The sequence below is a fragment of the Gymnoscopelus braueri genome (genome assembly GCF_963280865.1).
Source record: "Gymnoscopelus braueri genome assembly, chromosome: 7".
Taxonomy (NCBI): domain Eukaryota; kingdom Metazoa; phylum Chordata; class Actinopteri; order Myctophiformes; family Myctophidae; genus Gymnoscopelus; species Gymnoscopelus braueri.
In genome coordinates, this window is record NC_137608.1 from 50,143,282 (window position 1) to 50,158,178 (window position 14,897).

The following is a 14,897-nucleotide window of genomic DNA, read 5'->3' on the forward strand; positions in this document are numbered from 1 at the left end:
TATCCCTTTAATCCAGATACACTAGGGCTGTCGGATGGAATCTTAAGTCACTGTTTCATAATCACTACGTCATTCATTATTATTTTAACCATGTTCCTGTATGTATGACAGTTCATGTATGTTATATGAACCGTCTCTCCAGCTGTCTCCCTCTTTCTCTTCTTATTATACACACACACACACACACACACACACACACACACACACACACACACACACACACACACACACACACACACACACACACACACACACACACACACACACACACACACACACACACACACACACACAGATCACATGACCAGTGTGTTTTTATAGACATTTGATGGTTTCAGCAGTGAGATGTAATGAGGCTTGGATTGATGCTTATTGAACATGAACAGTATTTTACCAGTGACGCTGAAGGCACGCACGCACGCACGCACGCACGCACGCACGCACGCACGCAGACAAGCGATTTTAGCCTCTGTCAGTAGGGGGGGGGGGGGCAAGATTTTGTCGGAGGGGGGGGGTGGGGAGGGGGAGGGGGGACAAAAGCTATGGAACTCTGACTGGTATTATTTTCATATGGAATTGGAAATATTAGACCATATTCACATGGCGGCCATTTTTGCATTCTGCATTGAAGAAACAGGGTGGCATTTCATTAACTTAATAGCAAAATGGCCGCCGTGTGAATATGGTCTTCAGAGACCACACCCCCTTGTCACCCTGCATAATAATACATATGTGCAGAGTAGACCAGTGGAGTGCTCCAGCATTTTATTTGGGTTTTCTCTTCTGAAGTGACCAGATATTTTACTTTCTGATTCAAGTTTTCCCCCTTTCTTTTTTTTTCTTATTTCTTTATTTCTTTATTTCTTTATTTCTTTATTTCTTTATTTCTTTATTTCTTTATTTCTTTCTTGTGTTTCTCTTCAACAGAATCAGAATCATCTTTATTGTCACATCACAGGTTAAAGGTGTAAAGAAGTGGGTGAAATTATTTTTAGTGCAGCTCCATTGTTTTAGTTATTTTCAGAAAGAGAAAGAAAAGAAGACGGGGGAGGGGCGAGGAGAGATTAAAAGATGAATTAAACAAAGATATGTGCATACTGTATGTAATACATGAGGAGACATGAGGTGCATAAGGTACAGTATGTACATGAGGTTAGACATAAGGTGCATAAAGTACAGTATGTACATGAGGTTAGACATAAGGTGAATAAGGTACAGTATGTAAATGAGGAGGCATAAGGTGCATAAGGTACAGTATGTACATGAGGAGACATAAGGTGCATTAGGCACAGTACATGAGGTTAGACATAAGGTGCATAAAGTACAGTATGTACATGTGGAGACATAAGGTGCATCAGCAGCAGCTATACTGTTCATGATATGTGCAATAATCCAGACTGTCCTCTTTCCAGAAACAGATGATGTAACACCATATCTTTAATCTGATTGGCTGATTCTTCTGAACTAAAGAACGAGTCCTCCTTCATTCTCTTTCAGACTCCAGAACTTCTCTTTCAGTAAACATCTGTTTATTCTCATCTTTTTATTCTCATCTGTTTATTCTCATCTGTTTATTCTCATCTGTTTATTCTCATCTGTTTATTCTCATCTGTTTAATCCCATCTATTAAATTCAGTTCAGTTTTGATCGGTGATGATAAAGATTTCAGCCACCCTCCTCATCCTCTCCTCTGTACTTCATGTCAAAGCATCCCAGGAAGTAAGTACATTATATTTATGTTATTATATAATATATACATGTATATATACTGTTAGTATATAAAACCAAATATGAACGATGACACGCACACGCACGCACACACTTACTCACTCAGACACAGACACACACACACACACACACACACACACACACACACACACACACACACACACACACACACACACACACACACACACACACACACACACACACACACACACACACACACACACACACACACACACGCACACACAGATCACATGACCAGTGTGTTTTTATAGACATTTGATGGTTTCAGCAGTGAGATGTAATGAGGCTTGGATTGATGCTTATTGAACATGAACAGCATTTTACCAGTGACGCTGAACGCACGCACGCACGCACGCACACACACACACACACACACACACACACACACACACACACACACACACACAACACACACACACACACACACACACACACACACACACACACACACACACACACACACACACACACACACACACACACACACACACACAGATCACATGACCAGTGTGTTTTTATAGACATTTGATGGTTTCAGCAGTGAGATGTAATGAGGCTTGGATTGATGCTTATTGAACATGAACAGTATTTTACCAGTGACGCTGAACGCACGCACGCACGCACGCACGCACGCAGACAAGCGATTTTAGCCTCTGTCAGTAGGGGGGGGGGGGGGGCAAGATTTTGTCGGAGGGGGGGGGTGGGGAGGGGGAGGGGGGACAAAAGCTATGGAACTCTGACTGGTATTATTTTCATATGGAATTGGAAATATTAGACCATATTCACATGGCGGCCATTTTTGCATTCTGCATTGAAGAAACAGGGTGGCATTTCATTAACTTAATAGCAAAATGGCCGCCGTGTGAATATGGTCTTCAGAGACCAAAATGGCCGCCGTGTGAATATGGTCTTCAGAGACCACACCCCCTTGTCACCCTGCATAATAATACATATGTGCAGAGTAGACCAGTGGAGTGCTCCAGCATTTTATTTGGGTTTTCTCTTCTGAAGTGACCAGATATTTTACTTTCTGATTCAAGTTTTCCCCCTTTCTTTTTTCTTATTTCTTTATTTCTTTATTTCTTTAATTCTTTGTTTCTTTCTGTTTCTGTTTCTGTTTCTTTCTTTCTTTCTTTCTTTCTTTCTTTCTTTCTTTCTTTCTTTCTTTCTTTCTTTCTTTCTTTCTTTCTTGTGTTTCTCTTCAACAGAATCAGAATCATCTTTATTGTCACATCACAGGTTAAAGGTGTAAAGAAGTGGGTGAAATTATTTTTAGTGCAGCTCCATTGTTTTAGTTATTTTCAGAAAGAGAAAGAAAAGAAGACGGGGGAGGGGCGAGGAGAGATTAAAAGATGAATTAAACAAAGATATGTGCATACTGTATGTAATACATGAGGAGACATGAGGTGCATAAGGTACAGTATGTACATGAGGTTAGACATAAGGTGCATAAAGTACAGTATGTACATGAGGTTAGACATAAGGTGAATAAGGTACAGTATGTAAATGAGGAGACATAAGGTGCATAAGGTACATGTACATGAGGAGACATAAGGTATATTAGGCACAGTACATGAGGTTAGACATAAGGTGCATAAAGTACAGTATGTACATGTGGAGACATAAGGTGCATAGACATAAGGTGCATAAGGTACAGCATGTACATGAGGAGACATAAGATGCATAAGCAGCAGCTACAGTATATACTGTTCATGTTATGTGCAATAATCCACACTGTCGTCTTCTTGGATACAGATGATGTAACATCATATCTTTAATCTGATTGGCTGACTCTTCTGAACTAGAGAAAGTGTCCTCCTTCTTTCTCTTTCAGACTCCAGAACTTCTCTTTCAGTAAAAGAAATAAATACATTTGTTTATTCTGATCTGTTTATTCTCATCTGATTATTCTGATCTGTTTATCCTCATCTGTTTATTCTCATCTATTAAATTCAGTTCAGTTTTGACCAGTGATGATGAAGATTACAGCCAGGTCAAAGCGATCCCAGGAAGTAAGTACATTATATTTATGTTATTATATAATATAAACATATATAATGTGGTAAATTGATACACATTTATGGACTTATAGAGCCCAATTTGAACACACACACACACACACACACACACACACACACACACACACACACACACACACACACACACACACACACACACACACACACACACACACACACACACACACACACACACACACACACACACACACAGAGAGACATGAGGCTGATACTGAGTGGTCTACAGTGCACATTCCAGAGTGGTTGCTTTAACACTAGATGTCCAGTTCAAAGGATGCTTCCCAGAGGGCATCTGACCTTAGCTGACCTCTAGGATCTTGGGGTGTTGTTCTTCTGCACAATGGACACACACACACACACACACACACACACACACACACACACACACACACACACACACACACACACACACACACACACATACACACACACAAGAGATGTAGCACACACACCTAGCTCCGTGCACATCCAATGTATGCAAGTACATAGACACACATGTGAAGTCTGCCTATAAATACTGTGAGGACAAAGAAACCGGCCCTTTCCCTTTCCCTTGCCTTGCCCTTCTTGTCCTTGCCCCTTCTTCTTCTGTTCTGTTCCGGCCACACCATGTAGCAGCAAGGCTGACATGTGCTCTGGTGCTCTGTACTCTGTTTTTGTCCAATAAATCGACTTGAGGAACATTACTGGTCTGGACCTTTCTACTTCTTTTCCTTTCAAGAATATTGTCACACTTGTGCATTTTACCACAATTGGCAAAATACACTACATTTGGCGAACCAGCCAGGACGTTTAAATGGTTTGGTCTTCTTCAGACTACAGTGCTGGACACTGGGTGTCTGTGACCGTTCCACACGAGAAGAACTTGAGAAGTTGAGTACAAGCTGTGATTTTCTTTTTGGGAGGAAGATTTTTGAAAGCTCATCCGGACCAGATGCAGACCATCTTCCTACACAGATGCAGACCCACCAGAGGAGCAGGCTATGGAAAATTGACAAGAGCTGATTTTCAACAGATCCACAAAAAGGGAACCTCACAGCACCAACCCTGTGATGACACTAGTATTCAACCTCACAGCATCAACCCCTGTGACGATATGTAAGAAAACAAGTAAAAAGAGGGTTACAGGAGAACTTCAGAGTATGGACAGAGGACAGAAGCAAGTTGGCTTGCTGGAACAGCACTCAGCACTGAGGGGCACAAATGGCCCCCACCCATTCTTTGCCTATGCCACAGGATCCATCTCTCCTCCGTGTGACTGGACTTTGTGTTTGTGGACGCGATGGAAGGTTTAACATGTAGGCTAATGTATGTTGGTTATATGTTTGTGATAATGGTGATTTAAACTGCGGAGTGTTTGGCTGCCGTTTTATTGTAGTGTTGTGAAGGATTTTGTTTCACTCTCTGGTCTCTTGTATTTAATGTGGGTTTACTTTGTGTTTTATTATTTCACTGACGGCACACTTTCCCTTCTGTTATCAATGTGTATGCTTCCGTTGGGTAGTTACCATAGAGTTACCTTATGTAATTACATTTCAGGGTTAGCTTTGCCCAGTATTAAGACTGTGGAAAGTTTTACGTTGTCTTTGGTTATAGTTTGGTAGCTCGGCGGAGGGGGCATTGGTGGAGGGTGGTGTTATCGATTAGTGAGTGTATGATTCATTGTATTCTTTCAGCTTCCATTGTTGGCTGATTAACATTTTTTCCCAGAGTTTAAGGAACAACAGAGGGGTCCTAATGCACTGATTGGAACTGATTGGAAATGCGTTGGCACACAGGGGATTGTGTCTATGTTTATTCTATGCATCTAGAATAACCGCCATACCACGCTCAGTGGTGTTCGGTGTATGAATTGATGTAAATGAATCTCTGTGTCAGCTGTAGAAATGTTTTGATTTGTTATGCAGTCCGACTATTTTTACTTTAAATATAATGTGAATCACCTTATGACAATACTGTGTAATCTTAATGCCTGTTTTATGTTTGTCTGTTTGTGTCCCAGTACTTTGTCTATCAAGGGGGGTCGAGGTGATGTTGATGTTGTGGTGTGATGAGTTCTGTTTTTTTGAGGAGTATGTTTTTGAATTATGGTTTTCTTACTTGTGTTTTGATTTTCTTCATTGTACCCTTGTTTACGAAGGACCAATAGGGCCCTCCGTAGGGGGGAATATGATAAATTGATACACATTTATGGACTTATAGAGCCCAATTTGAACACACACACACACACACACAGAGACATGAGGCTGATACTGAGTGGTCTACAGTGCACATTCCAGAGTGGTTGCTTTAACACTAGATGTCCAGTTCAAAGGATGCTTCCCAGAGGGCATCTGACCTTAGCTGACCTCTAGGATCTTGGGGTGTTGTTCTTCTGCACAATGGACACACACACACACACACACACACACACACACACACACACACACACACACACACACACACACACACACACACACACACACACACACACACACACACACACACACACACACACACACACACACACACATACACACACAAGAGATGTAGCACACACACCTAGCTCCGTGCACATCCAATGTATGCAAGTACATAGACACACATGTGAAGTCTGCCTATAAATACTGTGAGGACAAAGAAACCGGCCCTTTCCATTTCCCTTGCCTTGCCCTTCTTGTCCTTGCCCCTTCTTCTTCTGTTCTGTTCCGGCCACACCATGTAGCAGCAAGGCTGACATGTGCTCTGGTGCTCTGTACTCTGTTTTTGTCCAATAAATCGACTTGAGGAACATTACTGGTCTGGACCTTTCTACTTCTTCTCCTTTCAAGAATATTGTCACACTTGTGCAAAATACACTACAATATCTAATGTTATTATATAAAATGTAATATGAACAATGCAAAATATAAACAAATGACACACACACACACACACACACACACACACACACACACACACACACACACACACACACACACACACACACACACGCACGCACACACACGCGCACACACACGCACGCACACATACATTACATTACATTACATTACATTACATTACATTACATTACATTACATTACAGTCATTTAGCAGACGCTTTTATCCAAAGCGACTTACAATAAGTGTATTCAACATAGGTAGGGAACGAAAACTACTAATCACCAGAAGTCTTTAGTGCATTTTCTGCAAAAACAAGCAACCAAGAGTATACCTAGCGCTAAGGTAAAATATATCAGCTACCTATTTCCTTAAACAGATGAGACAAAATAGCTAAATCAAATGAGCATGAGCTAAAACAAATAAGTGTATCGACTAAACAAGATCCAATAAACAATACAATACACACACACACACACACACACACACACACACACACACACACACACACACACACACACACACACACACACACACACACACACACACACACACACACACACACCTTTTACTACCTGTACAGTATATACAGTATTGGATCTTGAATGTTGGTCCAAATACATAACATTAAAACAGATAGGAACTGTTGTTGTGACATCATGAAATAAATCATTCTGTATGAATTACTTTCATAATAAAATACAAAACAAAAACACATTTGAATCTGTTTCAGTGAATAAAACGTTTGACAGGAAGTTACTTTTAATATCCAACCTTCCACTTCATAAGAAGACTTTACACCACTGCATGTTAAGAACCAAACATGCAGTGGTGTAAAGTAACTAAATACATTTACTCAAGTACTGTACTCAAGTACAATTTTGAGGTACTTATACTTTATCTTTACTGGAGTATTTCCAATTTCCAGTAATTTTACTTCTACTCCACTACATCTCACAGAAAAATATTGTACTTTTATTCCACTACAATTATTTGAAAACTTTAGTTACTAGTTACTTTGCAGATATAAAGTATAACATTATAAAAAATACATTAACCACTTTAGCCCTATTTTATACCTAGGCTATTTGAAAATAGCCGATCTACAAGCTCACAACGCGTCTCATCGCGTCTCATCGCGACGTGTTGTGAGCTTGTAGATTTGCTATTTTCAAACATTTTGGTACTTTTACTTTTGGTACTATAAATACATTTTTATAGCAATACTTTTGTACTTTTACTCAAGTACATTTTAAATTCCGGAATTTTACTTGTAACAGAGTACTTCTAAATTGCAGCATTGATACTTTTACTTAAGTAAAATATTTGAGTACTTCTTCCACCACTGCAAACATGATTGTTTAACATGATGATTATGTGTTATTGTCACTGTGAAGAAGTTTGTTGTTGAATTTAATGTCATCTTTGTTTTATTTCCAGTGTTCCATGAGGAGATTAGTGTCGTTGGCTGTTCAGACACAGTCAAAGACCCATATAAAGAATACATGTTTGCACTGGATGGTGAAGTGCTGATGTACGCAGACTTCAACAAAGGGAAGGTGGTGGAGCCTCAGCCTCCGTTTGTAGATCATATCAACTGGACAGCAGCTTATGAAGCAGCTTTGAATAATCAGGCGCTCTGCAAATACAACCTGGACACCATTCTCACTGCCTTGAAGAAACCACCAGTCAAAGGTACATGAATACTATGAACACAATAGTTATTAACTAAAACGGTTGAATATATTTAACATTAATGAAAATGTTTAAACATGTATATTAAGCATTTATGGTGAAATATATTCTAAATAATATGTATTTCTAGTAAACATGAATATGTGCTACAAATCTATGCATTAGTATCTGCTCTGTACAGCCTGAGCTGTAGGTGAGGTGTAGATGGTACAACTATGTAGATGCAGTGGTGTGTTCTACCGTGTTACACTATATACATAGTATACTGTAAAGATTTGTTTTTTAAAGCGTATACCATCCAAAAAACGTCTGAGGAAGCGTATCCAGTGTTGATTTGGTGAATCTATCTCTGGTGGGACACTATTAAAGACGTGGCTTAACACCTACACTACATGTCACACAATGGACAATTGATATGCATCTAGGCTCATTCCTATGTTAATTCACCTGGTGTGACATCCGGCAGTCGGCAGCCTTTGTTGAGGTGTGAACTTAAGGGTTGTTTTAATGGATGCATGTGCGTGTGCGTGCTTCTGCTCAAAAGACTGGTGGGATGGCGTGTTACCGCGGCCCATGACCAATGACCACTGAGCATATCTGATACACTTTCATTTATTTATTTGGATTTTCAATTAAAAGACATATGAATCATGTCAAAATCCAAGATAATACGATTATACAACAGTTACCATCAAAATGTTCCTGTGATTCATGAATTAAATTACAGAGGTGAGTAACTAAGTACATGTACTCAAGTACAATTTTGAGGCATTTGTACTTACTCGAGTATTTCCAATTTCCAATACTTTTACTTCTACTCCACTACATCTCAGAGGAAAATATTGTACTTTTACTCCACTACAATTATTTTAAAACTTTAGTTACTAGTTACTTTGTATATTTTGATTATTATTACAAAACATACAGTAACCACTTCAGCCCTATAGGCCATTTGAAAATAGCCGATCTACAAGCTCACAATGCGTCACTAATCACGATTTGATGCATTGTGAGCTTGTAGATCTGCTATTTTCAAAAGATTTGTATACATTACAAAACTTGGAATGGGACATTTTGTATAATGAGTATTTTTACTTTTGGTACTTTAAGTACATTTTTATGCAATAGTTTTGTACTTTTACTCAAGTACATTTTGAGTTTCTGACTTTTAATTGTAAGGGCGCTCTCTCACCAAAAGTTGGCTGGCCGCTGTTAAACGCAGGTTGTCCACAGTTTTTTGCAGCCAGCGGATTAAAAAAACCCGCTGTGACGCACCTGTCACTCACATTCAAGACCGTCCCCGTAGCCCTTACCGCCTGCTGCCTTGAGCACCATGGTGCTTCCTGAATCTACGCGACTTGTCCAGTGGAAGCATAAAACTGTTGGAGGCAGGAGCTGATTTTCTCCCTCTGTCCAATCGGGTGAGTGGAAGGCGGTCCGTCTCAAGATTCAGGAAGCAACATGGTGCTCAAGGCAGCAGGCGGTGCGGGCTACGGGGACGGTCTTGAATGTGAGTGACAGGTGCGTCACAGCGTTTTTTTAGAATCCGCTGGCTACAAAAAAACTGGGTGGGACCCCCCAAAACAATCCTATTTCAACTGGGGACCCCCAAAATAATCCTATTTGAACTGGGGACCTCCCAAAATAATCATATTTTTTTGTGCTTGTAGATCGGCTATTTTCACATCGTTTGCCTCTCTCTTATTCATTTGACAATTTGGCCAATTTGCTATTAAAAAGGTCTTAAATCATTAAATTGTCACTTTATAAATGTGCAGATACCCTGTATCCACTTATACTGTATGTTGGTTTGTTTACTGTTGAGTGAGAAAACAATGTTACCTATTAAGCTAATCATCTGGGGACCCCCCAGAAGTCAATGCACTCATTCAATTATTTGAATTGAATGATGATTTATTTGATACATTTGGGGGTTATATAAAATATTGCAATTTAAATTCAAAAGCAACAGTTTAGTGTTTTAATTTAGTTTTGCAATGCAGGCTTTAATTACAGTATAAATAATGACCTTTATTTGTTTAATATAACTCAGCTGATTGTTATAATGATTGACCTGGTATCCTATAGTTTCTTTGAGGCTCTACATTGTTCTCTCTACTCTCTACTTATGTGACTATTTACCTTGTTTGCTGACTAGAGTCAGTGGTGGGAAAAGTACTCAAATGTTTGACTTAAGTAAAAGTAACAATGCTGCAATCTAGAAGTACTCTGTTACAAGTAAAAGTCAGGAATTCAAAATTCACTTGAGTAAAAGTACAAAAGTATTGGCATCAAAATGTACAAGTACCAAAAGTAAAAGTACTCAAATGTTTGAAAATAGCAGATCTACAAGCTCGTAGCGCGGCACTATGAGCTTGTAGATCTGCTATTTTCAAATAGCCTGGATATGAAAAAAGACAGACAGACAGACAGACAGACAGACAGACAGACAGACAGACAGACAGACAGACAGACAGACAGACAGACAGACAGAGTCCTTGTTTACTCAGCCACGCTAGATAACTGGACATATAGAGAAACAAAAATTAACTGGTAGCTCAATCTAATTGTTTTTAAAGATATTCAATATACATTCAAAACATTTTAATGCCAGATTTCACATCCCGAACCTAGTTTAGACTTTCTGTAGTGACATGTTTGGCCGATGGGGGGCAGTTAGCCTAGTGTTGATGTTATACAGATGATAATAAAACTGAACATTAATGACATTTTTAATTGTCTATTTCCAGATGGATATGTGTTCTATGTGGCTCAGTGCTGTGTGTTTAACTCCAGTGAGCTGAAGGACATACAGTACATACAGTACATGAATTTCGATGGTGATGAGTTCCTCAGGTGGGACAGTAGAGTAGATCAGTATGTTGGATACACTGAGTTTGGTGTGAAGAACGCAGAGCGCCTCAATAAAGATCCTGGAGCACTGGCTTATAGGAGAGCACAACCAGAGACATTCTGCAAACCCAACATTGAGAACTACTACTCCTCTGTTCTGAACAAGAGAGGTGAGCTGATCTCAGAGCAGCACTCAACACTCATCACCTCATAAACTATAACATGAAATCACATGATTCTATTCAGAGATGATTAATGGTGTTAATATTGATCTGATAATGATTATAAAACATTACTTAATCTGCTGAGAAACATTTCAGATCCTCTTAAACACTTAAAGGAGTAGTTCACCCCAAAAATGACTTATTTTTTTAAATATCAATCACACCCCATGAAGCCTTGAGATTTTTTAGTTTTTGTCTCATTCCTGCACACTAATTTGATTATCTGTGGAAATATGCTAATGTATCCGGTAGGAGACTCAAAGGAGACTCTTTGAGTCTCCTACCGGAGAGACCGCCGGTCATCAAATTATTGTCTCAGGAATGAGACAAAAACTAAAACATCTCCATGAATTCAATGCTTCATGGGGTGTAATTGATAGAAAATAAGTCATTTTTGGGGTGAACTACTCCTTTAAGCCTGATTTATAGGCTTAATCTAACACGCTGTCACGCAGTGGAAATAGCAGATCTACAAGCTCACAACATGTGGTTTCACCATCGTACACAGAGTATAAATGAAACATATAGATCTATTTCTGAGTGTTTTCACCCTCATATAATGACCTGCCTAAAACAGAGACACCAGGATTAATGTTTTTAAATGAACTTTAAAAAGAACCATGCAGGATAAAACACACCTCTATACACTTCATTTCACCACCTGATTTTATATTTTAATTATTGTCTTAATTAGTTTGTTTTGTATGCTTTAATCACAATATTTACAGGATATTGTGTATTGTTTTGTTTGTTTCTACTCTAGTTCATTCAAACTATTTTCATTAAATGATATGTAATGGTTTATTTTTGTTTATGTAAAGCACTGTGTAACTGTGAATTATTTAATATGTTTAAATTACGTTATATAAATGAATTCTACTTTGTAGAAAACTGTAGACTATAGTAGAATCTACAGTACTCTATGAAATGTTGTTCACTGACATTTAAAATTACACTGCATGCATTTATTAGATGCTCTTAATCCAGAGTGATTTACAGTAAGTAAGGAAAACACAAGGTAATACATCAAATGCATAGAAATAGTATTCTAGGATTATAGGTAAACCAAGAACCTATTATCAGTCTAAACAGTATAATATCAAACAAAAAAATAATCTGTACATTGAAACTATCCAAACTATAGGATACCAGGTGTACAATGAACCTGGCATCTGTCTACATGACGTGATATCTAAATTACATTTTAACCTTTGCATAAGCCTGCAAGGTCATCAAGGCTAGGTCTAGTGCTACAGTCTTCAGATTATGGTGGTAGATTGGAAGTGAGTCTGCAGCTCTAACTGCAACGGGGAGTTTGTTCCACCGTTTGGGAGCCAGAAGGGAGAAGAGTTTAAGACGTATGGAGCGTTGTCCAGGGTGTTTTAGAGAAGGGAGAAGAGTCTGGCACATGTGGAGCGTTGTCCAGGGTGTTTTAGGGAAGGGAGAAGAGTCTAGGATGTGTGGAGCGTTGACCAGGGTGTTTTAGAGAAAGGAGAAGAGTCTTGAAGATATGGGGGTGTCATACCTCTGTGAGGGCAGCAACTGGGAGCCAAAGGAGGGAGAGGAGAACGGGGGAGAGCCGGGAAATGTGAACATTTTGGCTGTTTGAAGAACAAGCGTGTTGCGGCTTTCTGGATCATTTGGATCGCATTTGGATGATATACAATTGTTAATTATAACGACATGTTCCTATGACTGGTATATAATAATAATAATATCATCATCTTTTTTAGGAGTGGAGCCCAAAGTGAGACTGAAGTCAGAGACTCCCCCTCGTCGTGGTGAACACACTCACATGCTGAGGTGCAGCAGCTACGACTTCTATCCTAAAGTGATCCTGGTGACCTGGTGGATAGGTCAAGAACCTTTGACCTCTGGTCTCTCCTCTACTGATGAGCTGTCTGATGGAGACTGGTACTACCAGTACCACTCCTACCTGGAGTACACACCCAGGTGCACACCTAACAGACACCTATACATAGAAATACACAACTAATAGACACCTCTACTGGTACTACCAGTGTGTGTGTGTGTGTGTGTGTGTGTGTGTGTGTGTGTGTGTGTGTGTGTGTGTGTGTGTGTGTGTGTGTGTGTGTGTGTGTGTGTGTGTGTGTGTGTGTGTGTGTGTGTGTGTGTGTGTTATTACAGATCAGGAGAGAAGATCACATGCATGGTGGAACATCCCAGCCTGACCGCGCCTATCAAGATGGACTGGGGTCAGTTACTGTAATCTAGTGTAATCTACTGTCTAAATAGCAAATATACAAGCTCATAGCGTGGCACCGAGCGTGGCACTTTTTCTTGTCAAGGACCCCCAAAATTATGTTTTTGGCCGCTGATCCCCATCAAAATATGTTGTTCCAGGGACCCCCCAGAAGCAAATATTGGAGTTACAAATGTTGTTTAAAAAATATATATCAAAATTATATTCAAACATTTGCACAAATGTTCAAGATCTTTTTTTAAATAGCAGATCTACAAGCTCATAGCGCGGCACTCGGTGCCGCGCTATGAGCTTATTGATTTGATAAAAACAGTTAAAAGACCAGATTGATATGATAAAAACAGATCAAAGACCAGATTGATTTGATAAAAACAGATAAAAGACCAGATTGATTTGATAAAAACAGATAAAATACCAGATTGATTTGATAAAAACAGATAAAAGACCAGATTGATTTGATAAAAACAGATAAAAGACCAGATTGATTTGATAAAAACAGATAAAAGACCAGATCGATTTGATGAAAGCAGATCAAAGACCAGATTGATTTGATAAAAACAGATCAAAGAGTCATCTTGGTTTTATCAATGTGAAAACAAGACAGTTTTCTTAGACAGAACAAGCGCTGATGTCCTTTTTTACAAACTGCCTCACAGTTCTGAGTCTATGACTCTGTCCTAAGATACTTTCTGCACATTCCACAGCCTGGTTTATAATCATCATAGTAAAAGGTTGATTCATGTCTTCTAAAATCTATCATCATATCCTTTGTTTTGGATGTAGTGTTTAGCTCCTCAGACAAACTCCTCAAGGACTGGACCAATAGGGTTGGACTCATTATTACTGAACAGACTCACAATGACTATGTCGTCTGTTTATTGTCTCCGCCAGGCCAAAAGGCATGGCGAGAGAGTATATTTTGCCCCCTGTCCGTGTGTCCTTGTGTCCGTCTAGAACGGGTCGATTCCTGTTTTTACATATAACTGCACCGATCTGTGTAAAACTTTTTAAGCGCACTCCCTAGAGGTCAAGGAAAAACCTTTGCCCGGAATTTTTCACATCTGCCTTTTATAGCGCCACCAGGAGGCCGACATATGTAAAACCTTTTTTTTATATTACTCCTTCCGATTTTATCCAAATTTCACGCTAATCGGTAAAGATCTCTATAGTCATGTGATCAAGACAGATGTGTTTGATTTTTCATATTACATCCTGGTTGGCTAAGATTGACATCTAAAGTTTGCAGTACTGGCT

At 39.3% G+C, this 14,897-nt stretch overlaps 1 protein-coding gene across 1 annotated transcript; it reads left to right on the forward strand.

Annotated features, from left to right (window-relative positions):
* Positions 1-3,322: 3,322 nt before the first annotated feature.
* Positions 3,323-13,649, forward strand: LOC308089112 (H-2 class II histocompatibility antigen, E-S beta chain-like; the record flags this gene model as incomplete). The annotated part of the gene is made up of 6 exons (XM_080433682.1): positions 3,323-3,327; positions 3,706-3,761; positions 8,088-8,342; positions 11,093-11,365; positions 13,153-13,372; positions 13,568-13,649. 6 exons carry the CDS (start codon positions 3,323-3,325, stop codon positions 13,647-13,649), a joined length of 891 nt encoding a protein of 296 aa, XP_080289808.1.
* Between the last annotated feature and the right edge of the window lie 1,248 nt (positions 13,650-14,897).